A 27,970-nucleotide genomic window follows, 5' to 3' on the forward strand; every position below is an offset into this window, starting at 1 on the left:
ACGTGCTGGTGATCGCAGGTAACCACCCGTGCGTCGTGCGTGCGTATCATGCGCTCGCTGAACGTCACAGCGTGCGCGGCGTTGCTGGAAGACGTGCGCTGGGACGAGCCGACCAGCGTCGCGAGCCTCGCCGTGCTCGCGCTCATCGACGTGCTGGTGATCGCAGGTAACCACCCGTGCGTCGTGCGTATCATGCGCTCGCTGAACGTCACAGCGTGCGCGGCGTTGCTGGAAGACGTGCGCTGGGACGAGCCGACCAGCGTCGCGAGCCTCGCCGTGCTCGCGCTCATCGACGTGCTGGTGATCGCAGGTAACCACCCGTGCGTCGTGCGTATCATGCGCTCGCTGAACGTCACAGCGTGCGCGGCGTTGCTGGAAGACGTGCGCTGGGACGAGCCGACCAGCGTCGCGAGCCTCGCCGTGCTCGCGCTCATCGACGTGCTGGTGATCGCAGGTAACCACCCGTGCGTCGTGCGTATCATGCGCTCGCTGAACGTCACAGCGTGCGCGGCGTTGCTGGAAGACGTGCGCTGGGACGAGCCGACCAGCGTCGCGAGCCTCGCCGTGCTCGCGCTCATCGACGTGCTGGTGATCGCAGGTAACCACCCGTGCGTCGTGCGTATCATGCGCTCGCTGAACGTCACAGCGTGCGCGGCGTTGCTGGAAGACGTGCACTGGGACGAGCCGACCAGCGTCGCGAGCCTCACCGTGCTCGCGCTCATCGACGTGCTGGTGATCGCAGGTAACCACCCGTGCGTCGTGCGTATCATGCGCTCGCTGTATAAGATTTTTTGAGTAACTCGAACGCGGCATATAAACATAAGGGAAACCTTGCACGTTGAGTACCAAGTATTAGCCCTTAATAGGGTTTGGTTATAGATAAATACTCAACTAGCACGTTAGTTAGGAAAAAAATTAGTTAGTTAATAGCTAAAAGATTGGCTCACCTAATACTTTCAGTATGATATAACGTTACTGGGTGGATTCTTAGTTACAAAATAAAACCCTTATATTTCTGTTCTCAAGCGACCATCGAGGTTCTTTTATTTATTTAAAGCCTGTAGTTTATGTAAAAACAATATATTAAACCATTTTTTATTCCTATCATCTAATGTACCAAGTCGGTACCCATGACGCTATAGTAAATGCAAATTTAGCATGAAACGAGCCGACTAACGAATGTGATGTATGTTGTCTTTCTGTGGTACGTACATTTTGCATGCCAACACTACGTGGGCATGCTTAGCATATTTATTAGGGTATGAAAGCTTAAGTTTTCTATTGTATTCATTCCGAACAGACTACAAACTTACCATTAACTAACAAGATTTGATAATGCCATAGAAAAACCGTCGAGTTAAGTAATTACTTGGAAGAGGAAAAATAAAAAACTCTGAGCGGTGCAAATACTTCTGACGTGAAACTGAATGCATTCAATCGAGATTCCTTTTCATACGCTTAAAAAGCACTTTGCGCTGCTTTCATAAAAGAAATTAAAAAAAAATACTACGTATATACGTAATGAAAAATATCGTTCAAGAACTTATACACTTCAACTTCATGGGAGCTTAAAAATACTTTATTAAGTAACTAGCGAACGCCCGCGACTTCGTCCGCGTGAAAATCGATGTAAACTTTCAAGCCCTATTTATAACAAGTTTATTAGGAGAAGGATGAAAATCCACACCCCTTTAGGTTACACGACATCCTACGGAACGCTAAATCGCTTGGCGATACGTTCTTGCCGGTAGGATAACTAGCCAGACCTGGACCTATTAAGAAAACCTCAATCGGACGTCTTAGTTTGACTGGTAGACGTAGTTTGGCTGGTGGGAGGCTTCGGCCGTGGCTAGTTACCACCCTACCGACAAAGACGTACCGCCAAGCGATTTAGCGTTCCGGTACGATGTCGTGTAGAAACCGAAAAGGGGTGTGGATTTTCATCCTCCTCCTAACAAGTTAGTCCGCTTCCATCTTAGACTGCATCATCACTTACCATCAGGTGAGATTGTAGTCAAGGTCTAACTTGTAAAGAATAAAAAAAAAAAAAATTAGTCCTATTAAGAAAACCTCAATCGGCCCAGCCGGGGATCGAAACCAGGACCTGATTCTTGTAAATCCACCGTGTACACTATTGCAACACAGACGTCGTCAGGGTATATGAAGTTTAAACCCACCACGCTGGTGCAATGATTTTGTAACGAGAACTGTTAAATGTTAAAAATTAATGACCGACGGCGGCGGCCGAGTCACGAAGGTCACCAACCCACCAGGTGGACTGACGACAAACGAGTCGCAGGTATTCGCTGGATGCAGGTGGCCCAGTATCGTGATGTTTGGAAGTCCCTACAATATGTCCTGCAATGGACGTCCATCAGCTGATATGATGATGATAGATATAATAACACCACCAACTTCTCAACTTTCAACAAATACAGAACCTTTCGCTTTGTCGCTTTCGCGAACGCCGACAAAGAAACAGAAGTAATCAACTAATGCAGTGCCGAATGACATTTTAGCTAGCGTACAGTTTGAAGACCAAAGTTTACAGGTACCTACGATTTTTAGTTAAAAACGTTTAAATCGTTTTACCTTTAATAGTAGTAAAAGCTCTTGATAGAACTCATCAAAATCTATAGTAATATATAAAGGTGAAGAGTTTGTTTGATTGAACGCGCTAATCTCAGGTACTACTGGTCCGATTTGAAAAATTCTTTCAGTGTTAGATAGCCCATTTATTGAGGAAGGCTATATGCTATATATTATCTCTGTACTCTTACGGGAACGGGAACCACGCGGGTGAAACCGCGCGGCGTCAGCTAGTATGTTTATACTTGGAAGAGGAGTGAATAAGTAATCACCCAGTGAGTGTATCGCACAAACTTTTCACCTTTGCCGTAACTTTGCTAACTTTACAGACATTTCGCGTAATATGATAAAAGTTATCCCAATAAAGGCATAATGCGTTTGCGGAAGGAAGCTTTTCACGGAGAGTGTGACGTCACTCCGAATTACAAGTTTGAAGAGATAACTACATCAATGTTGGAAGTTTTAGAAGAACGATGGGTAGGAAATTGTGGATATAATTTTTAGAAGTCCACAAATGTAAACAATTTCAGTTTTATACCTAACTTCAGATTGAAAAATTTGAAAAACCCCCGAAAAATTATTAATTACACTCTCGATCAAGTCATCAATATTCCCTTTCAATGCGCTTTCATTTGGGACCCCACTCGGGTATATTTGAAGACGTTCGGTTATTCTTCCCCACTTTCACCCCCATAACTTTTAAAAGACTCAATCAATGTTCATCAAACATGTCGAAGAACACTCTGCAGTTAACGCCCTGCGGTTTCACAGATGTAGTTCCCGTTCCCATAGAAATACAGAGATAAAATGTAGCCTATGACACTCACAAATAACGTGGCTTTCCATTAGTAAAAAACCTGTTAAAACTTAACTCGAATGTATACTCAGACACCTAAAATCTCACAAACTCATAAAAAAAAATTATCTCTTTATCATATTTGCATACATAATTTAAATTTTAATCGGTTCAGCAGTCCTAGAGACTAGACAAAGAGATAGACAGAGAGACGAAAATTTATAAAAAAAAATTGTTCGTGTTTCAGTATTGCCTAAATAACTCTACGCAACCAAGCACAAAAGAGAATACTAAACTCGTATCGATGAAAAACTTTTGTTATTTTGAAATCACAAAACTTAATTTTATGTGTTAATAACTTCCGTGTGTAGTTAGTTATGTAGACTTTCTTGAGCGTTATTATTTTACAAACGATTTACTTTTAAGTTCAATAGATTAGATTCCGCGCACATCGTGGAGCGGTAATGACATCCGTCGCCTTCTTCCGCTGTTTTGCATTCTGGTTTATTCAGACGAGCTTTTTTTTCTTACGGATCTAGCCTTTTTAATCTTATGCTGAATATATCAGTAAGTAGGTACATACTCCTAGTAATGTTTCAAATGTCATCCATTTGAAACATTCACACTCATCATACATACATCATCACACTAATATTATAAAGGCAAAAGTTTGTGTGCAAGTATGTTTGTTCCTCTTTTACGCTGCAGCTACAGAAGCGATTTGGCTGAAATTTGAAATGGAAATAGATTTTATTCTGAATTAACACATAGGCAACTTTCATTCCGGAAAAATCCATGATTCCCGCGGGATTTGTGAAAAACTGAATTCCACGCGGACGAAGTCGCGGGCGTAAGCTAGTTAAAGATATAATGAATCAAATGATTCAAATGGATTATTAAAAATATAAGCAGAAGCTTTTTTCAGTTTAGCCCCGATAAAAAGTAGCCTATTTTTAACCCCCGGCGCAAAAGAGGGGTGTTATACGTTTGACGTGTCTGTCTGTCTGTCAGTCAGTGGCACCATAGCTCCCGAACGGATGAAGCTATTTCAATATAGTTTTTTTTTGTTAGATGAAAATCGGTCGAGTCGTTTATAAGTTGTGGGGGTGAAAGTGGCGAAGAATAACCGAATGTCTGCAAATATACTCGAGAGTAATCTCAAATGTAAGTGCACTGAAAGAGAATATTGATGACTTGATCGAGAGTGTAATTGATAATTTCTTGACATTCGGGGATTTTTCAAAAACCTTCTTAGGATTTCCTTTTTTTACTATTAATTTGCTCTTTCTTCTTTGTTTTGCTTCTTTATTTATTTATTTTTTGTGTTAATTGTAGTTTATATTGTTTTATAGTGTGTTTTTTTCTGCTTATATCCTCAGTATTTCTGTGTCTACTCTAAAAGCCAGTTATTAATGTTTATGTTTTAAATCTGTATTTCCAGTATATCTATTTTATATCATATTATGTAAATTATTTTGTGTGCATAAATGTTGTTGCCCTGTCTAAATAAATAAATAAATAAAATGTAAGGGCACTGAAAGAGAATATTGATGAGTTGATCGGGAGTGTAATTGATAATTTCATGACATTCGGGGGTTTTACAAAATTTTCAATTTTATCTGTTCACTTTGTCTCTTTACTTTGTTTAGTACCAACGGTTTGCAGTATAGGTAACATACAAACGAACTTTCACATTCATTCTAGTCTTTGGCGTAAGTCCAGTTGGCATCCTCCTGCAAAAAAAACACACTTTCCTGCAATAATAACCAAAGAAACGAGCCCAGAGACCCGCAATAAAGAGATCGATAAGAGATAAAAACCCATACGACCCCCCACCCGGGGCCTGGGGGGCTCGTTATAAAACTGCGTCCCTCCTATAAATTGCCCCGGGACAATATTAGTTTGCCAGAACACCTACCATTTATAACCAAATTGCTGTAACCTAATCGAACTGTTTGCGATTTCTGCTTTGAAACTCTATTTCTCGGGGCTATTTAGTTTCCCTTATTGGACGGAAGTTTCGGCTTTGTAAGCTTTTTAGTTGTATGTAGAAATAGTTTTACCTATTAAATGGATTTATCTTATACTATAGCCTTTTTAGCGTTCCGTAGTCACCAAGAAACCTTATAGTTTCGGCATGTATGTCTGTCTGCGGTTAAGATCAGCGACTATTAGCACTAGACAAATAGCCTGTAGAGTAGAATAAGCAATGCAATGATAATTTTACGCTATAGATCGGTTACGATCCGATTATTAGGCTTTTTTTTTGTTCTTTACAAGTTAGCCCTTGACTACAATCTCAGCTATTGGTAAGTGATGATGCAATCTAAGATGGAAGCGGGCTAACTTGTTAGGAGGAGGATGAAAATTCACACCCTTTTCGGTTTCTACACGATATCGTACCGGAACGCTAAATCGTTTGGCGGTACGTCTTTGTCGGTAGGGTGGTAATTAGCCATTGCCAAAGCCTCCCACCAGCCAAATTAGAAATTATTTGTAAATAAGGGACTGTTTTTTACTCGTTTAAACCATATTGTAAAATTTAATTACATAGGATTTTGTAAAATATTGTGAGCATATGTGGTATAAAATAAAGTCAAGTGCCCCAAGGTGAAAAAAAATACAAACACGGCTGGTTGTTGCGACATTACTCATGAGCTGAGTGTAAGCTCCAAATCTCTCTCCTATAAGGAGGAAGACCTGGTTTTAGTGGGTCCACCTAATGGCCTTATTACAGGCATGTGTTATTTAAGGAATCTGATGTAATCGGTGTTTGTCGCCAGGAAACTGCCTGGTGATCGCGGCGGTGCTGTGCTCGTCCAAGCTGCGCAGCGTTACCAACCTGTTCATCGTGTCGCTGGCAGTGGCGGACCTGCTGGTGGGCGTGGCGGTGCTTCCCTTCTCCGCCACGAGGGAGGTTTTCAAGGTACTCGCCTCTGGCAAAATCTGGTTATAACTTGGCATTCGTTCGTAACACTCCCGATGGACCGCTCGGGCCGGGAGGGTCTTTCTGTAGCGATGCCCCGCGCACACGTCTTTACACCCGCGCAGTCCTTCCCCCCGTCGCCCGCATATCAAGGGGTGTCATCAACGAACTTGCCAAGTTATACATACACATTTAAGCACAATTTTATTTTAAAGAGGCCGCAGACACCCTCAGTTTCTTTCGCGTGGTTCCCGTTACTTTGAATATATAATAAATGAATATAACTTAACCCACTTACTAATAACGTAGCTTTCTAGTAGTAAAAGAAATTTCAAAATCGCATCAGTAGGAAATTAGCCGTAAACATATATAAACGAGAGCCGTAATAGCCCAGTGGATATGACCTCTGCCTCCGATTTCGGAGGGTGTGGATTCGAATCCGGTCCGAGGCATGCACCTCCAACTTTTCAGTTGTGTGCATTTTAAGAAATTAAATATCACGTGTCTCAATCGGTGAAGGAAAACATCGTGAGGAAACCTGCATACCAGAGAATTTCTTAATTCTCTGCGTGTGTGAAGTCTGCCAATCCGCGTTGGGCCAGCGTGGTGGACTATTGGCCTAACCCCTCTCATTCTGAGAGGAGACTCGAGCTCAGCAGTGAGCCGTATATGGGTTGATAACGACGACGACGACGATATATAAACGGTAAAGGAAAAACATCATCAGGAAACCTGTGTAGCTGAGAATTCTTAATTCTATGATATATAATGATAATAAGTATGTACTCATACTAATAACAAAGGTACGTAAAGGTACATATTATCATCTTCATATTTTTAGCTATGTACTTCATCATCATCTTCATATCAGCCGATGGACGTCCACTGCAGGACATTGGACTTTTGTAGGGACTTCCAAACATCACGATACTGAGCCACTGCATCCAGCGAATCCCTGCGACTCGCTTGATGTCGTCAGTCCACCTGGTGGGGTGTACCAACACTGCGCTTACTAGTACGGGGTCGCCATTCCAGTACTTTGGGACCCCAACGTCCATCGGCTCTTCGAGTTATGTGCCCCGCCCATTGCCACTTCAGCTTCGCAACTCGTTGAGCTATGTCGGTGACTTAGGTTCTTCTGCGTATCTCCTCATTTCTGATTCGATCGCGAAGAAATACTCCTAACATAGCTCGTTCCATCGCTCGCTGTGTGACTCTGAGCCTTCTTATGAGGCCCATAGTTAGCTAACTATGGGCCTCATAAGAAGGCTAACTATGGGCTATGTACATACATAATACTCGTCTATATGAAACATAATACTCGTACAGTACTTTTAATTTTGATAGCATGACTGTAACAAATAAGGACAAATTCAGCGCATGTCTGCCAGTCGGGAATCATTTCATTGTAAGAGTCGATATTGTTCAACATAATTAGCTACATGTAGAAAATATTGCCCTCGTGTTGGAAACAATGTATTGCTACGATCCAACTTCATTAGTAAAGCGTGTGTTACAAGACCAACGGGTCCAATCAGCGTAAACAAAGACATCTAGATTGGCATCCGGCCTATTGGTCCTGGTAAATATTTATGTTTTGTTTGGCAAATGTTTGACACCACTTGAGCAGTAACTTTGACCAAACTTACGGCTCAAACTTTGTGTATGGTGGTATCCAAGGCGAGTCAAACAAAACTATGAGCGTAGCGAATCGTCGGTGTATTTCTTTATCTTCCAACCCTTGCATTCTGTAAAGTTATAGTGATATGATATCGCTTATTTCCATTCATCATCATCATCATTATCAACCCATATTCGGCTCATTGCTGAGCTCGAATCTCCTCTCAGAATGAGAGGGGTTAGGCCAATAGTTCACCACGCACCACGCAGAGAATTAAGAAAATTCTCTGGTACGCAGGTTTCCTCACGATGTTTTTCCTTCACCGTTTGAGACACGTGATATTAAATTTCTTAAAATGCACACAACTGAAAAGTTGAAGGTGCGTGCCCCGGACCGGATTCGAACCCACACCCCCCGAATCGGAGGCAGAGGTCATATCCACTGGCAGTAAGTTTGATCAAACTTACTGTGGCTGCATTTCCGCCTTGGACAGCCAGGCTGGTCCTTTGCGCAAAAAATGAGCCAGCTCTTCTGTTACCAAATATTATTAGGTTAATTATAAAATGTATTGTATACGTGAAATAACAATAATAATAAGAATAAAGTTAAATTGCCAACACTGTCTAATTCACTTGCTGCAATGACATCTTGCTGCACCGATATTGGTTCTCACTAAAAGCGGTGAGTCGCGATTGGATTGGATAATTAAGTGAGTGACGTAGTAATGAGTGGCTAAGTATACTGTGAAGTGATGTTAATATGGTTAAATGTTTAATTAATATAACTCTGGTTATAAAGTGCTCGTCTTAATTTAAATTATAATATATATAATGATTTATTTATTTTGCTATTATCCGCGAAAAGCCGACGAACCCACGCGACAACGTCATCCAGGTCCGACGAAATACTCTCTACGTAAGTTTCACCCCGATACCGGAGCATCCTCAGGAGATGTTGAAACGTACGTAGAGAGTATTTCGTCGGACCTGGGTGACTTTGTCGCGTGGGTTCGTCGGTTTTACGCCTATAATAGCAAAATAAATAAATTATTATATATTCAAGATGGACTTCCGCAAAGTAACGCCTGCTTCTATCCAATATTTAAAGTATGATTACATGTGCTCTAAGGACCAAGAGACTTTCAATCTTCACAAAATGAGTTTACCATGTTGTCAGCAAGATTGCTCGAAAATAGACAGACGTCTAGCTTAAAAAGCCCCTCTATTCTACGTTGGAGGTTAAAAAGAAGTCGAAATTGCCGTGACCCGTACCCTGTTTACTAATTTGATGAGAAACTTTGATATCGTCGTATTGGGGTCAGAAGTAACGAGTTTTTCATTGCCTACCCTCGTCCCCGCATTGCGTTCGGCGTAAACTTTCGTTACAATGCTATATTGATGAGTTTTTGGTAATTAGTTTTGATAGCACGCAATAGTGTTGTTCATCGAATTTTGTATAAAACCGAGCACTTACCACGGCAGTTTCTTAGAGAATTCTAGGGGGTTTCATCCTTGTCATCTGTTCTGTCTGTCGATTTTTTTTTACAAAAAAAAACTAAGAAAGAAAAAGTTTATTTAAGTCAAGGTTTACTTCTTGAATTTGATGATATTTTTTATAATAAAGATAGGTTACGTCTCTATAAAAACACCTCAAAAATATATACGGTCGAATTGAGAAACTTGAACTTGACTTTTTTTGAAGTCGGTTAAAAACTGATCCGAATGACTACACCACTGAGCTACACACATGCACAATTTTTTCTTTTATTCCATTATACATTTATGTATATATAGTTTTTACACTTCCTGAACACACAACTGAGCCGTGATAGCCTAGTGGATATGACCTCAACCTCCGATTCTGGAGGGTGTGGGTGCATTTTAAGAAATTAAATATCACGTGTCTCAAACGGTGAAGGAAAACATCGTGAGGAAACCTGCATACCAGAGAATTATCTTAATTCTCTGCGTGTGTCAAGTCTGGCAATCCGCACTGAGCCAGCGTGGTGGACTATTGGCCTAACCCCTCTCATTCTGAGAGGAGCCTCGAGCTCAGCAGTGAACTGAATATGGGTGGATAACGACGACAACGAACACACAACTCGACATAATCGACGAGATTTAGGTATTATTTGTTTATATAACGTACGTGGTTTAATAAGCGATTAAATGAAATTAAGTCAATTTTCCACATTTGTCCGCCTGTTTTGATGCGCTAGTGCCTCTAGTATACTAGTATCTCTAGTATAAAATATCATTGAGGTATTAGGTTATTTGCTTTTAAGGCACTAAGATATTTATATAGTGAGTCAGTGAGCGCAGAGCCCCGGGCGCGGGGTGGGGGGAGTCGTATATTCTGCATGTATTTTCAAGCATGCAGTCGTTATTACGGCTGTAATTGAATTGAATCGTGACGCCATCTGTCGACTTCGTTACCCCTACTAACGTTACTCGAATGAAACACGATAAATCGAAACTGAAGTTAATAGCCATAGTCATCATGTACTTGTCTTTACACAAGAACCTCACTTTTTGTTTGCCACGTTTTGGCTGGTGGAAGGCTTCGGCCGATTTACCACCCTACTGACAAACTCGTGCCGCTAAGCGATTTAGTGTTCCGGTACGATGTCGTGTAGAAACCGAAAGAGGTGTAGATTTTCATCCTCCTCCTAACAAGTTTATCCGCTTCCATCTTAAATTGCATAATCACTTGCAACCAAGGACTAACTTCTAAATAAGAAATAAAAAAAATATTTTACAAGAAGACAAGATGTCTTGTCTTTATCCCACAATAAGTCAACTTTTTCCATTCACCTTTATCACACATCAACTCCTCACAAACCTTTTACACACATCATATCTTTTTCTGTACACTCCCAACTATCTCTTCTATGATCATGAAGGCCATGGCCTGACAAGGACAGACAGTTTTCATTAAGAATCCGTAAGAATGTTTAATCCGTAAAGAAATAATCTAACAATGCTAATATAAAAGCTGAAATTTTTGTTTGTTTGATGATTTTTCATATCGTATTTAGCCGATTTCATGACATTTTTGTGTATGATAGCCATTCCTACGAGGAATGACATAGGCTTACACTAAAGGATAAAAGAAGGGGAAATTTTGTACAAAACAGTCTATTTTCGAAAATTCTGCTTGTAACTTAATAAATGAAATTCCATGTAACCAAAGTTGCTGGCGCCTAATAGTTAGCATATAAACCTTACAAAAACACATGCACACAAAGTATAAAACCCAGTGTTCCATTTGAGCCGTTTACCGTTAACAGAAAGAGTTGTATTCATTTGCGAGTTAGTTCACAACAAGTCTCAAACTCTCGCGATTGTATTTGAAAAGTTCAGCTGTACGCTCGTTTGGATCGTCCCTTTTTATTTGCCAACGTTAGGTTTAGGACCTACTGTGTAGATAGAAATATATTTTTACTTGCTTTTTTTAATTTTAAAATAAAAATGTCTACAATGATTAGGGAGCTCAAATTCAAATTCAAAATTTATTTATTTCAAGTAGGCTCAGTTTACGAGCACTTTTAAAAAGTCAGTTGACTATTTGTAAAGATTCTACCACCGATTCGGAAGGCAGGTTCTGCTGAGATTAACCGGCAAGAAACTCAACATATAATAATTTATAATTGATAACAACATTACAATTTCTTGTAGTTTTACTTCCTGTCTGAAGGTGAAAGCTGATCCAATGGCCTCCAAACACTTTTATCATTAAGAAACTAATTAATTGTTTAATTGTTGTGTGTCCTTGAACAAAATTACCCATAATTTGAATTTAGGCACAGAAAACTATGATTTAGGTAACAAAAAAGCAGAATGCAAATGAGCCACTTTTAAAAGCTTTCTCCCTTCTCTTTTATTTATTAATTATAGTTGCCGCTGGCCCACCAATAGACCAACATATATCTCAAGACGAGATAAAGACAATACATTGATAGGTGCAGACTCGAAAATACCGCTTTTTTCATTACGTTGGGTTGAAAGAAAATTTGATATTTCAACTCTGCCACTTTTGGTCGACAATATGTGAGTTTCTCTTCATGAGATATGTCTTTGATGTATGCTCCGGCTATTGTTGTGAAGTAGAAAACTATAAATCTATACTAATATTATAAAGCTAAAGAGTTAGTTTGTTTGTTTGATTGAACGCGCTAATCTCAAGAACTACTGGTTCGATTTGAAAAATTCTTTCAGTATCATATCTGATACTGAAAGAATTTTTCACGGACAACGGAGATAATATACGGAAAACGTATTTCTACGGCAACGGGAACGGAAACCACGCGAGTGAAACCGGGCGGCATCGGCTAGTCTATGATACTTCACAGGACACTTTTGCAAGTAGCATGTTCAAGAACCAATTTAGATCAAAGCACTGACTTCATTTACACTTCCTAAAGCGATCGTATCGTTTTCTCGCTTAGCTACCACACGTAATGGAACAATGGGTTTACGCCAAAGTTACATCCGTTATTCGTATCACAGATTTTCCTTTGTGGGCTACCTAGGGGGTAGAGGGAGGGGCCTGCGGCGTTTTGCACAGCACTTCTGTAACTTTTTGGATCATTAATAGGTCAAATAGCTTTGCGTAAAAGGCTCCAGCTCAAATCCAAAAGGGTTAATCCTGGTCTGGTTTTATCTACTTCTCGGATTTAATCACGGGTTGCTAAACTCGCTACTGGAACTTTTTTTTTATTGACTGCAATTCCTTGACAATTTTTGTCACTTTACTTTATACCATAGAAGTTAATTGCTGTAAATTTTAAATTCGCAAAAGTTAGCGTTTATATTTTGCACAACTATTATGTATTGCGAGGTGATAAGTTGTATAAGCAATGGCTTTGATCATCCAAGTTTATTAATATCAGCCGATCTATTTCTGTACGACTGTGTTGATTGTTAGGTTTCTAAGTCTTATTAAATTTTATCGTTTATTTTTATTTTTAGTGTACTATAAAGTAAATTTCTTCTTCTTCTACATATTAGTAGGTAGAAGTACATTACTACATTCTAGAATTTAAACTATCGTGTGTGTTATTCATATTAATTGATTATAAAACACGGCTAAAACGCCAAGCGATTTAGCATTTCGGTAGGTACAATTTCGTGTAGAAACCGAAAGAGGTGTGGATTTTCTTCCTCCTTCTAACAAGTTAGCCGGTTTCCATCTTTGCATCATCACTTACCATCAGGTGCGATTGTAGGCATGGATAACTTATAAGGAATAAAATGAAAAAAAACTCACATTATAAAAAGTCGGAGTATGCCCGACAATACTACAGCCTTTCTTCATGAGTACTGTTTACCAAAAAACAAATCTAAAACTAGTCATTTCACACCTAATATTTATAATTTTTTAATATTGTTTTGTATTTTATTTTATTGACATTGATAAAAATTTAAAAAAGGACAAATAAATAAATAATTATAAAAAACTTTTTCTTAATTAAAATAAATTTGAATAATAAGCTTAGAACAATTAAATATGGTTAATATATTTTGTATAACATTTTATATGTACTTACAAACTATACATAATTTGAAATAAAATGAGGAAATGACATGTTTTCTACCTTCATTTCTAATTTCTTTGTTGGTAAACAGTACTCATCGAGGAAGGCTGTAGTATAGTTTCTGTTTGGATTGTACTGCGTTGCAAGAACCAGCTCATGACTAAGGGTCCCGTATTGGTTCGAAGCTAGTCGGGCATACTCCGTGTTTCATAATCAATTAAAAAGTTACTACAGTTACAGTAAATACGAAACTCACATTACACTGTCGATAAATGGAAAAATATTTACTAATTGGATTCTACATCTGATTGTTTCCTTAATTTTTAGTAAAAAAAAAATACAACTCCCGAAGTCCGTCGACAGTCGAGTAAAAAGTGATAACAAATAGTAGGGGTCCGGCTGATTGAATGTTTGCTCAGCTGGCCACTGAAGGCAAGGAGTTAAAACTCTATTACAGCTGTGTAATGGCTTTAGTCAGCTGTAGTCAGTCGGCTAATGCTGGAGCCAGATGATTTGTAAAAGACTGTTTTGCCAGCACTTATAATATTTAAATTTTTTTTTTTTTTTGTTTTCTCATCTCTTATTCTGTTACTCGGCAATCTCTCATACGACATTGGGGCGTAAGTCCATTAACGAATCTCCTACTTTGCTGTATTCTAGCTATCTTTCTCAGCTAGATTTTGAACACTGTTGCGCTTCAGTTTGCAAAACAGCAGGCTGCCTTCTCACAGATTGCGTGCTAAGTCATTGACATGAATCGATAGTCGCTCCTGATATTTGATAATGTAGCACTGTATTTCCTGTCTGACTGTTTTAACATTAAGATCTTTTTGGATATTTCTGTTACTTATGTAGGGCGGGATGTTATAAAGACATCTTAGAGCCTTGTTCTGAATTCTTTTCAGTATCTTAATGTTACTGGTACTGGTTGTACCCCGAAATTTAAAATAGAGATATTATCGTCTCAGATCTTGCAAAGAGAATATTGGTTGAACCCGTGGCCGCTAAGCGCCTTCATGAGCCACCGATCTCTCTCCGTGATTACTGTTAATTCAACCAAGTATTAGGCAATGCTAGTCTCCGAAAGACTTAAAGCCTCTTGTATGTTTAGGTATACACTGAAATCTTCGATTTTGATTGTTAGAAAGTTTAAAGTTGCTCGTTCAGTCGTAGAATCGTAATTAAAGATGTGTCGATAACATCAACGCCTGCCGTTATTTTATAGCAATTCATATGATGTTTAATTTCGGATTTATTAATTCTGTACGCCAGAACACTTCCTGCCATATTCCTGTTACAAAATAAATACAAATGGATCATTCGTGGAATGATTGTAAGTGTGAATTCGTTAAATAAAATCACCTTTTCAACGAGCTTCTGTTTAAACCCTTTGAAATTGAACACTAGAATATTTATGAATTGATAAAGCATACTTCTCATCATAAAAATCGAAACAGTCCGCCTGAACTGTGCCTACTTGTGGACTGATTCGATTTTTTGAGGAGAAGTATAGTTAGTTCAGTTCAGCTATGAGTTTTTACCTTGAGCCGTGATAGCCCAGTGGATATGACTTCTGCCTCCGATTCCAGAGAGTGTGGATTAGTATCCGGTCCGGGGCATGCATCTCCAACTTTTCAGTTGTGTGCATTATAGAAGTTAAATATCAAGTGTCGTAAACATCGTAAGGAAACCGGAAATACCAGAGAATTCTCTTAATTCTCTGCGTGTGTGATTTCTGGCGGACTATTGGCCTAACCCCTCTCATTCTGAGAGAAGACTCGAGCTCAGCAGTGAGCCGAATATGGGTTGATAATGATGAGTTTTTACAAGCTTACAAACATTCTGAGCAATGTCTGATATTTACATTCACACAACAGACCAGTGTTTTGATTGCATGTCATTTGATCATCGATTTCTGAGAACGTGTGACAGATCTGCCTCATTCTCTCTGCCTCTTGTCATTTACTTCCTCGATTGGGTTGTTCCAGATATGGATATTCGGCGACGTGTGGTGCGCAGTGTGGCTGGCAGTCGACGTGTGGATGTGCACGGCGTCCATCCTCAACCTGTGCGCCATCTCGCTGGACCGCTACGTGGCCGTCACGCGCCCCGTCAGCTACCCCAGCATCATGAGCAAGAAGCGTGCCAAGGCGCTCATCGCCGGCCTGTGGGTGCTCTCCTTCGTCATCTGCTTCCCGCCCTTGGTCGGGTGGAAGGACAAGACGGTAACTTATCTGTACATCCTCAACCTGTGCGCCATCTCGCTCAGCATCATGAGCAAGAAGCGCGCCAAGGCGCTCATCGCGGGCCTGTGGGTGTTCTCCTTCGTCATCTGCTTCCCGCCCTTGGTCGGGTGGAAGGACAAGACGGTAACTTATCTGTACATCCTCAACCTGTGCGCCATGTCGCTCAGCATCATGAGCAAGAAGCGCGCCAAGGGGCTCATTGCAGGCCTGTGGGTGCTCTCCTTCGTCATCTGCTTCCCGCCCTTGGTCGGGTGGAAGGACAAGACGGTAACTTATCTGTAGATCCTCAACCTGTACATCTCGCTGGACCGCTACTTAGCCGTCACGCGTCCCGTCAGCTACCCCAGCATCATGAGCAAGAAGCGCGCCAAAGCGCTCATCGCGGGCCTGTGGGTGCTCTCCTTCGTCATCTGCTTCCCGCCCTTGGTCGGGTGGAAGGACAAGACGGTAACTTATCTGTACATCCTCAACCTGTGCGCCATGTCGCTCAGCATCATGAGCAAGAAGCGCGCCAAGGGGCTCATTGCAGGCCTGTGGGTGCTCTCCTTCGTCATCTGCTTCCCGCCCTTGGTCGGGTGGAAGGACAAGACGGTAACTTATCTGTAGATCCTCAACCTGTACATCTCGCTGGACCGCTACTTAGCCGTCACGCGTCCCGTCAGCTACCCCAGCATCATGAGCAAGAAGCGCGCCAAAGCGCTCATCGCGGGCCTGTGGGTGCTCTCCTTCGTCATCTGCTTCCCGCCCTTGGTCGGGTGGAAGGACAAGACGGTAACTTATCTGTACATCCTTATCCTGTGCGCCATCTCGCTGGATCACTACGTGGCCGTCACGCGTCCCGTCAGCTAACCCAGCATCATGAGCAAGAAGCATAGGTGTATATAGACCTGTGCCCACCCTAGGATTCTGGGCTACCGATATAGAATTCTTTAATGATTCTAATGAAAAACATGATGTCGGGGGCCAGGTCCACCCTAGGTAATATCCTAGATGCGCCAATGGCAAAAAGCACGCCAAGGCGCTCATTGCGGGCCTGTGGGTACAGTCTTTCGTCATCTGCTTCCCGCCTTTAGTCGGGTGGAAGGACAAAACGTTAAGTTATCTGTACCTACATCTTCCTTAAGGTTAAGCTTGTATCGCGATGTCCTCGAAGCATGCACTGAGGGTCGCATTCCTAAAATCCTGGATGCGGAACCAAAAAGCTGCGACCCAAAATTTAATAATAATCACTAAATATAATGGACACACAGTGAAATTCAGGCATCAGGAATGCAGTATGTAGATATATTTGATGCTGCTACATACGCTTTTAGTAAAGCCACAGAAAAGAAAACGCTAAAAGGTATCGTGAGTAAAGTTAACTCGAAGCTAACACATGTTGAAAACAACTTTGCCACACAATGTTCACTTCAGACGCCAGTGCAAAAGAACTCATGTCATGATCAGACAATACATCTTGTTTGACCGTCCATTCGGATCTCTACACTTACGTATAATATCCCGAAGACTGCACTTTGCAACGAACAAAAAGCAAACCAAAAACTTAAAAAAAACATACATACAGCCGAACGTAGAACCTCCTCCTTTTTGGAAGTCGGTTAAAAAATAGAAACTTGCGTTACCCCCTGCTAATTATCGCGCAAGTCTTCAGTTAAAATGTGCCTGAACTACCTGAATTATTCTTCTAACAGGAGTTACACCCAAGAAAATCAAAGATTCTCGGAATTCAGATAGTCAGAATGATTTTATCTCATTCAGTTAAATAAAGTTATAATAAGGTACAGATATAACAAAAACAACACGTTCCAAAAGGTCAAAGTTAAAGAATAAATTACGTAACTCGCCTATGTATTCCTATTAGTCTTGATACTCGCTTTCTATTTTAGGTTTCCTTCTAGTTAAGTTTAAAAATACCGAGTTCCTTTAATAATAAAATATCGTCAAAGGTTATCATATTCCTCATTGTAGCGAATTGCATTTATGGCGGAAATAGAATAGTGAATGAAGGAATACACTCTATTTGTGATTATTTTGTAAACTTTCTGACTTACGTTCATTGATTTATATTTTTTTTTATTTATTAAGTAATTATTATCTAATTTACTTCGATCTAATGACATTCATAGTCGGCTAAGAAATATTAAGCTTTTCCTTTATCCATGAAATTCTTAGTAGGAGTTCCGTGTTGGGAAGTTGACGGTGCCTGTGAGAGCACGTACGCTATCCCTACCCTATCCCTACCCTACCCCTACCCTACTCCTACAACACCCTACCCTTACCCTACCCCTTATCTACCCTTACCCTTATCCTACCCCTACCCCTACCCTACCCCTACCTCAAAGCCTAACCTACCCCTTAATTGTTTAAATTTTTCTGCCATAAGAACCTTCTCCTGACAGTAACAAACACATCAAAAATATAGTGAAATTGGTCCAGTTAGTCCAGCATTGCATGGTCCATACCCTCAATTATTTAAGAAAAAAACATTAACACTATAGTATTACTTTTTCTAGTTTTATATAGTGGTAGACGTTCATCAGCTTCTAATGACGATGATGAGTTAAGCAAAGTGGAAAGTAAGATGGTCTTATCAGATCCGTACCAGACTTGACTCACACACTGAGTAAAGGATGGATGGTCACGACCCTCATATGTGAGGAACACGAATATAGAAGGAGAAATTAAACAGCATACCATCCATGTTCTCTTCTTAGATAGTAAAGTGTGATTGTTCAAGTATATTTATTTATTCATTAGCCCGAGGAACAAGTAACCAACCAAATTCTTACTTCTTCCACAGCCCGAAGACTCAGAGCTCAAAGAAGGCCGATTGAACCCTCCTTGCCCGTGGACTTGCGAGTTGACCAACGACGCTGGCTACGTGGTGTACTCCGCGCTGGGCTCCTTCTACATCCCCATGTTCGTGATGCTCTTCTTCTACTGGAGGATATACAAGGCCGCTGTCAGAACTACTAAGGCCATCAACCAGGGGTTCCGGACCACGAAGGGCGGAGGTAACTTGAAATTTTCATTTTGACCTAATACTGAACAAACGGAATACGGAAAACTGTCAAATTATTCATTGGTCCGATTAGCATACGAGTCTTCTCGGATGACAAGGTCGTGGGTGAAATAGCTACTGAGCTTTTTCATGAAATTCTCAGCTCGGTGATGTCCCCTGCCTCGGATTGGTCCTCTCTGGTATACCTATTAGTTAGTAACCTTATCAGCCGATATAGATATAGGCTTCTTGCCTCCTTTGACCTCCAAGGACAAGGGTTTCGAGTCGCCAGTATCTAGTGGCTCCCTGCAATCTGCTTGATATCCTCGGTCCACCTAGTGGGGGGTCGACCAACGCTGCGCTTTCCGCTGCGTTGTCGCCATTCCAGTACCTTAGGACCCCAACGTCCAACGACTCTTCGATCCATTGTCACTTCAGCTTCGCGACTCGCCGAGCTATGTCAGTGACTTTGGTTCGTCTGTGGATCTCCTCATTCCTGATTCGATCACGCAGAGAAACTCCAAAGACAAAGACCGTCATAGGTATCATCATCATCATCATCATATCAGCCGATGGACGTCCACTGCAGAACATAGGCCTTTTGTAGTGACTTCCAAACATCACGATGTCGTCAGTCCACCTGGTGGGGGGTCGACCAACACTGCGCTTTCTAGATATATGGGACGTATAAGTATACTTGTGCCTCCAATTAAGCCCGCTACTATCAGATCAAACTGATCATCAATCACTTGACTGATATCAGCTTGACATCAGATAATCAGACAAGGGCTAAAGTCTTATCATTGTGCACAAAAAAATGAAAAAAGGCGACATTTAAGTAATGAACTGACGATATCACAACGTCCTCGTGTAAGGTCAGAAACTCATTTAAATTGCTGACAGTTTGCATTGTCGTTGAACGGTATAAGTCATCTCGAAGGCTCTATGAATAAAATTATAACAGGCCATTACTTGCTCATGCCTCTGTTATCGTGACGCATGGACGATAAATTGCTTCAGGAATAATGCGACTTGTAAGACGAAGCTTTACACTTCAAACCATTTAACTTTAATTTTCTAAAACAGCGCTTTTCATTTACTTCAAATTCGATTTTGTTTTCAATGACCAGTTAGCTCTTGACACCGATCGCACCTGATGTTTGATGATGCAGTCTAAGGTGCAAGCGGACTTACTTGAAAGAGGGACAAGTTTCTTCTATCCATGGTTATGACGATTTCTAATAACCGGACGTCTTCTACCCGATCTGGATATCGAACTCAGAATCTCTCTTGTGATACCGCAGCACTACTAATGGCGCCAGAGAGTTGGTACTGAAGGTCATCAGCCATCAATAGCTTTGGTACGGTAGGTATACTGTGAAGTTTCGGACCCTGGCGGCTTTGGCAGGTCTTCACCATCGCATTGCAAAACACCGGGTATCTATCCCTATGTCATTGACAACCCCAGAACTCTTACGAAGTACTTGCTTCTTCGTTTCTTATACGCATTGCTAGGGTATTTCCTAAGCAACTTGGGCATCTTTAAGATGAGAGTGAATAGGCATCTTAGAGGCTAGCGCGTTCCTACTTAGGCCACATCTACAATTACCATTAGGTGAGATCGTGGTCAAGTGTGAGCTTATTACTTACAAGAAAGGTTTCCATAATATAATAGGCTGATAACGATAATGTTGTGTAAAGCACCTAGTGTTGTTCTTTTCCAGGTCGAGGCCTCGGTAGCCGGTTCGACGACAACCGTCTCACGCTGCGGATTCACCGAGGCCGTGGCTCCGGGGGCAGGCCTCACGGCTCCCCGCTGTCCAACGCGTCCAACCATTCCACCAGCACCTCGCTCAGCGCTTCTCCTGAGAGATTGAGAAGGTAAAACGAATATTGTAATTAAGACGGATAGCTTACCATTCGATCCGTGATAGCCTAGTGGATATAACCGATTCCGGAGGATGTGGGTGCTATTCCGGTCCGGGGCATGCACCTCCAACTTTTCAGTTGTGTGCATTTTAAGAAATTAAGTATCACGTGTCTCAAACGGTGAAGGAAAAACATCGTGAGCAAACCTGCATATCAGAGAATTCTCTGTCCACATTGGACCAGCGTGGTGGACTATTGGCCTAACCCCTCTCATTCTGAGAGGAGACTCGAGCTCAGCAGTGAGTGTTGATAATAATGATCTTACCATTCCATGGATTACGTGCGGGTGCCAGACAAACTCCGAACAGAATCCGGGACGGGAGTAGGGTTATTGTATGCCCTTGTGGCTATAGGTAACCGTATCTCCAATCTTTAAAATTTTCTTTTTGTGCAATAAAGTCTCAGTTGCAGCCCAAAGTTGCCCCAAGTTTTTTGGCCCAAATTCGTTGTCACTCCCCATTATACACCCATATTATGGAACATAAATGGAAACGAATTTTTAAATTTGAAAGCTTTCGTTTTTACTATACAGGGTGTTGCGGAGTATTTTCTATAACTTCAAAGTGTTGACAAGTCCACTTATTGGAGCCGAACTGCATAATTTATTTTTATTTACTAAAAAAAACTTTTCGTGTTTTCAAACAAAGTAATTCAAATAATTCCGACTATCCAAGTAACACTATCTATGTAACACAAGCCTTTAACTATCCTTACATTTAATAATAAAAATTTTAATAAAAAAAATACAACCGACTTCAAAACCTAAAAACGTACTCACTAAACTAAAAAGTGAAAAATAACATCATAATATGTTCTACCTGCTGATCAGTATGAAGGCGGTGCTAAGCCGGTGATGTATAATTCAAGCCATGTGAGAACATCTTTTAGATTTACATTTTGCAGACAGTGTTGTTTCATGTGGTCCTGTCAGAAATGGCTTAAATTAAGACAACACCGGCTAAGCACCGCCTTCATACTGATCAGCAGGTAGAACATATTATGATGTTATTTTTCACTTTTTAGTTTAGTGAGTACGTTTTTAGGTTTTGAAGTCGGTTGTATTTTTTTTATTAAAATTTTTATTATTTTTCCATTTTTAGTGTAAAATTTCATCTTAAACGAATACATCAGACCCCTAATGACAGTCACAACCCATCTTGGTACAAATATCTCAGCAATACAAATTAATCAAGCCCAAGCACAAGGTAGCTACCGTAAACCGTTAAGGGGTTCCCTTAATTGACCTTGGTCTTCATCATCAGACCCTTAATGACAGACACAACTCATCTAGGTCGAAAGTTCTCAGCAATACGAATTAATCAAGGCCAAACACAAGGTAGTTACTGTAAACTGTTAAGGAGTTCCCTTAATTGTCCTTGGTCTTCATCACCAAACCCATAAATGACAGTCACAACCTATCTATGTGGAAAGTTCTCATTAATACAAATTAATCAAGCCCAAACACAAGGTAACTGCTGCAAATCGCCGAGGAGTTCCCTCGTGTGTTTTATGGCTCCATCATCAGATCGATTTTAAACCTTCATGAAATTGTAGTGCTTAAAAGTACTAAATGGAAAAGTTAACGAACACACTAGACACCCATATAATTTTCGAAAGTTCCCCTCAATTTCTCCAGGATTCCATCATCAGATCTTGACATGGTGGCAATGGGACCAAATGGGGACTATACCGTTTCAAACAAAAAAAGAATTTTTGAAATCGGTCCAGGCGTCTTTGAGTAATCGGTGTACATACATAAAAAAAAAAAAAAAAAAAAAAAATACCGACCGAATTGAGAACCTCCTCCTTTTTGAAGTCGGTTAAAAATACGTAATAGTAGTAATAAGTCTGTCGATGTCGACAACCTGTATAATTGTGACTGTCATGTATTTTGTCATACTTACACGACCAAAGAAATCTAATCAACAAAAGTGAACCTTGCGTTCTCGAGAGCGCCACAAATGAATAAATTTATTTAGACTGATAGACACATAATAACCCTTTTTAATTTTCCAGACACTCCAGCGCAAGACGAGCTCACGAAAAAGTCAAGATCTCTGTCTCCTACCCATCATCAGAGCAGATTTGTCCAGCGCACGAGAACTCCAGGTCTCCCAGCCGCTCTCCGAGTCCCTCCCTCTACGCTGTTCACTACGAGAGAGATGGGAGGGAGCTGACGGAGAGTCGGTTGAGGGTCAGGCCCTCCCACCACCTGGCTCCCGGACCTTTGTATGATGAATATGATGACAACAAGCCAAGGACACGGCGTATGGGGAAGAGGAATATTAAAGCGCAGGTAATTAGAAGTTGGTTTAGTTATCGCGAAGCTATTTAAAAGAAGAAATGTATTATACAACTAGCGGACGCCCGCGACTTCGTCCGCCTGGAATTTAGTTTTTCACAAATCCCTTGGAAACCATGGATTTTTCCGGGATAAAAAGTAGTCTATGTGTTAATCCAGGCTATAATATATCTTAATACCAAATTTCAGCTAATTCGGCTCAGTAGTTGAGGCGTGAAAGAGTAACAAACATTCACATCATCAAAATCATCAGTTTTCGGAAACCATGGATTTTTTCGGGATAAAAGTAGCCTATGTGTTAGTATTCTTTAAAAGGAAAGTAACACTCTTTAGACAACGCTGTATTAATAAATTACTACTTTTAATTAGTATCTTGGGTTCGAGGGGCTCGTGATAAACAGGGTGCTCGGGAGCATTTCCCATAACTTCAAGGTGTTGACTACTTTAGGAGCCAAACTACATAACTATTTTTTTTTAATTAAAAAAAAACTTTATGTTTTTATACAGAATAATTAAAATAATACCGACTTTCCATGTAACACATAAATCTATCCTTGCATTTTAAAATACGTAACCGTAGTAAGACTGTCGATATTGCAACTTGCTCTCCACGCTTCACTAGTAAGCTATTTCATGATATTTATCAATTAATAAGTTTGGCTATGTCATAATATAAGCACGCGAGGGACACAATTTACGATCTATTTACAAAAGAAATATTTTTTACTCCGAAAATGTTCATTTTAGAACATATGTTTTTTAGACATTTTTAAATTATTTTCTTAAAAGAATATAATAATATCTATAACCCTAGAGATATGGAAAATACTCCCGAGCACCCTGTATATTAGGTACCTACGGACGGTCACCGAGGTGAGAGATACAAAATGTGCCAAGTAGTAAAAGTAGTTCCCTTATCTTCCAGGTGAAGCGGTTCCGCATGGAGACGAAAGCGGCGAAGACCCTGGGCATCATCGTGGGAGGCTTCGTGTTCTGCTGGCTGCCCTTCTTCAGCGTGTACGTGGTGCGAGCCTTCTGCGGCGACTGCGTGGAGCCCATCATCTTCTCTGTGCTCTTCTGGCTGGGTTATTGCAACTCCGCCATCAATCCCTTGATATACGCGCTCTTCTCTAAGGATTTTAGGTTAGAGGATTACCTACTTAATATCTTCTGCGTATTAATATACGTAGTATTACAATATATTCATCTATTCGATGCACTCGGCTGGTGGGCAATCTTGCACCCACTTCTAACACAGGTTATTCGCCTATTTGGACGAGAATATTGGTCATCCATTAATATTATAAATGCAAAAGTAAGTCTGTCTGTTAAACGGCTAAACCGATGAAGATGAATTTTGGAATAATGGTAAATGGGGCCTTGGAGCAAAACATAGGCTACTTTTGACCCAAAAATTAAAATAGAAGGGGTAAAATAGGGGTTGAAAGTTTACATTGATTTCTATGCGGACGAAGTCGCGGGCGTCCGCTAGTAATTAAATATAAGACTATGTATAAAAGTATCTCTTCTTTGTCGCATTCCAGACCCTTTGTCGCGTTGCTTTCTATCCCTTTTCAGTCTCCATACAGTTCGGTCCTCAGTTTTGTAATGGCCTCTATAAAAAGGAGACCCGTTACTAATTTCCCATCCTAGATTGGTCTGACCAGCAATTAGGTCATTACAACTGTCAGCCTATCCAAGTACAACTGAAATAACTTGAAGTCCTCCGATAAAGGTTCATTTACACGAGCAGCACGTTGCCAACGGCAGCTGGCAACCGCTACGGTAGCAGTTGCTGCTCGTGTAAATGAACCCTTACAGGTAGCTGAGGGTATCGTAGTGATGCGAAGCTATTTCAAGATCGAGATGTTGTTCTTTTGGTGGTCCATGGCATACGAAGCATCTTTCTTCATCACCAGATCTCAAACGTGTCTATTCTCTTTCTATCAGTCGTATTCGTCATGCCACGGAACTATAGAGAAAGGTTGAGAAGACTAAAGTCCTTACGAGTCTCTTCATGGTATTGTTAGAAATCTTTACTTATTAAAAGGCTAAAATTAAATATTTTGCATTTCAACCCCAGGTTCGCGTTCAAGCGCATAATCTGCAAGTGCTTCTGTGCGGGCGGTGGGGTGCGAAGGGAGTCGGGCGCGGAGGAGCCGCCGCGCCGCCGTCCCGCTCACTCGCACTCGCACTCCCACTCGTTAGACGAGCACGACACGTCCACTAACACCACCAGCACTGACAGGTGACGTTTACTATAATTAGCTCCTTTGTCTGTCTACGGTAAGCTCGTTGTGAACTTCTCTGTCTACGTTGTGAACTGTCTCTTCGGGCCTTAAATGTAAATAGTTAAAGGGATGTGTAGCAAACCGGCAACGTTATCGGTAAACCACCCTTCTGTCGTGGTCGCTACAAAATATTAGAAAAATATGAAAGAAACTGGATTTAATAATAAATAATAATAATAAAATTCTTTATTTAGCTGAGTACATACAACTGAGAAAAAAAAACAGATACAAATTTAGTAAACAAAAAAAATTTAAAAAGGGACTGCACACCATCCGATAAGACTCTGCAGTGTGTGGCTTCCTGGTGTGCGGTCTCTTCGTACATGCCACTTATTTTAACTTATAAAACTAATAATAATGTTACTTCAGCTAAAAAGGTTACTGCCTCAGCATAATGCTGCAGTGTTTGGTTTGAACGTAATTTTTTTCTCTCTGAATGAGAAAACATACGGCGCCATTTTGTTCCATCTAATTTAACGCTAGAACAGCGCCATCTAGAGAAAGTTATAGTCAAACTTACTTTCAAAGCTAGTGGTAGTGTGGACAAATCTCTGTCTACGGTATTCTCTTTACAAATAATCAAACTTAACGTATTTGACTTTGAATTAAAATTAATGTGCGTAATGCATCTATCTGATTTAATCTAAAACGTTATGATTTATTTTTAAAATGTTTCTTTTTTATGTTCTTACAGGTGACGACCAGTTATGCGGCGGCAAAATGCTCAATTCAAAGCAACCGTCGCTTGCGTGTAGCAACCATAATTTAATGTTATAAAAAACGGACTATTTTCAAAATATACCTAATATTTCTGTGTGTGTATAAATATTATTATAAATTACTGTGTATAATAACTTGTAAATAAAAAAATCCATGCAAGTATTGTATGCGTGAAGTGAAACTTCCTTAGCTTTCGTAAGTTTTATTGAATAAAAAGAGGCGCTACTTTATTAAGAAAAATTGATAATTGGTTTATTTGATAATTATCCGTATTACATCAGTGAACCCAAACGAAGTCACCCATACTTCGTAAGCTACAGTAACCGTGCATTTTATTCCGAAACCGAAGCAATTTCAAGTGTCATGTTTTACTATACATTTTACAATATAATGAATATCTCCTTAGGATAGTCCGGTTGTGTTGCAAGATGGTGCCGTCATTGGAGAAAATTGAAATAAATAATATAACTTTACTGAAATAAATGTTTGCTAAAGATCAGACCAACACAAGCTCATGGGATTCACTTTCAAGGTTCAATGTTCCAGCATTAAAAAAAAAAAGAAAAAAAGGCAACTTAACTATTTCTATACCTGCTATTGCTAACCAAAATTACTAAAAACGCCTTTCACCTATCTGCTTACGAAATGCAAAGTTCATACGAGTATCTTAAACTAGCCATTTTTTTCATTAAGACAATACCATAATATTTTTAACCGATTAAAAAAAGAGAAGGTTCTCAATTAGAGTCTATGTTATATTTTGAACATGAATAGCGAATTTTTGATTAATTTTGCTATTTTTTGGGAAAAACCAACGAATCCAATCAACAACGTCACTGAGATCCATATCATATTGAGGACTTTCTGTCGCATAGCTTTCAACTTGGATTGATCGATTATTCGCAAAGAATAGCAAAATAAATAAATTATTCCCTTTTATTTTAAAAGTGCAATTCTAGTCAACTTTATCCAGTAGTAATTAAGTACCTATCTACTATTTATTTCTTAAGTTTGTCATTTAAAATTTATAGTTACCTATTAAATAAAAAAAATCTATTGCTAAATCTTATATTTAACTTCCTTGGCATATTTTTAACCTGTTGCTTTGCACAAGCAATTATTTATTATTATCTTAATATTGCAGATATTTTTGAATTAAACCATCTATGTGTGAAGTCATTCGCCGAAATGCGTTACTGCTGCAGGCACATACTTTAAAAACAACGTAATTTTAACTTACAGTGCGGTTTTACTGTCTACCTTCTTAATAATTAATTATTATTATTATTCATACATCTTTAACTATCGTAGATAGAGAAATCAATAGACAAATGAATAGCGGGCCATTTTAAGTCAAAAAATATTTTTGATTTTGCATCAAAGTAAACTAAAATTGTTATTTTACTATATTGGAAAAAATGAACCAATTTTTCAAGAATATAACTTAGTTTTTTATTTAGCTTCTGAGGTTACTAGATAATTTATTTTAACAACTGTAATTTTGTATTGACAATACTTTTACCTGTTTTTTTTTTCTTTGTAATATCACCTTGTCTCGTTTTTGAGTCCACAGCTTTTCTCTTGTTTGAGATAACGCGTTAAATTTTATCCATCTATTTATTTCTCTGTCTACAATAATATGAACAGTGTACACTGTTTCTATTTTTGCGGCACCAACGCAGTCCCAATTTTTATAATATGCTCTAACAGCGCCATCTGTTTCAAAATATTTGTACTAGCAGATAAGGCGCCATTTTTTCTGAATGTTCCTGAAACTAAATTACTTAATTAAAATATTATATTGGTGTGTTCGATGTTTTAATAAATAAATTATCGTGTCCGTCAGTGCGCCAGTGGTACTATGTACAAACTGATGCCGATATTAATCTTGTACAAATATATGAGATGTTACATATATTTTGACTTTTTAATTGAATCCATCCATCTTATACATACTATAACATAAAAGACGCATTTGAAAACTCAAACAATCAAAAATCTATCATATGGTGC

At 39.9% G+C, this 27,970-nt stretch overlaps 1 protein-coding gene across 1 annotated transcript; it reads left to right on the forward strand.

Annotated features, from left to right (window-relative positions):
• Positions 1-480: 480 nt before the first annotated feature.
• On the forward strand, positions 481-27,863 carry LOC112051843 (octopamine receptor Oamb). The gene is made up of 9 exons (XM_052888919.1): positions 481-598; positions 6,169-6,311; positions 15,457-15,693; positions 18,515-18,728; positions 20,440-20,596; positions 22,661-22,940; positions 23,872-24,089; positions 25,030-25,194; positions 25,932-27,863. The coding sequence occupies exons 1-9, from the start codon at positions 481-483 to the stop codon at positions 25,933-25,935; spliced, it is 1,536 nt and encodes a 511-aa protein (XP_052744879.1). The 3' UTR covers positions 25,936-27,863.
• Positions 27,864-27,970: the final 107 nt, after the last annotated feature.

Source organism: Bicyclus anynana, chromosome 24 (genome assembly GCF_947172395.1).
Source record: "Bicyclus anynana chromosome 24, ilBicAnyn1.1, whole genome shotgun sequence".
In the NCBI taxonomy this organism is placed as follows: Eukaryota; Metazoa; Arthropoda; class Insecta; order Lepidoptera; family Nymphalidae; genus Bicyclus; species Bicyclus anynana.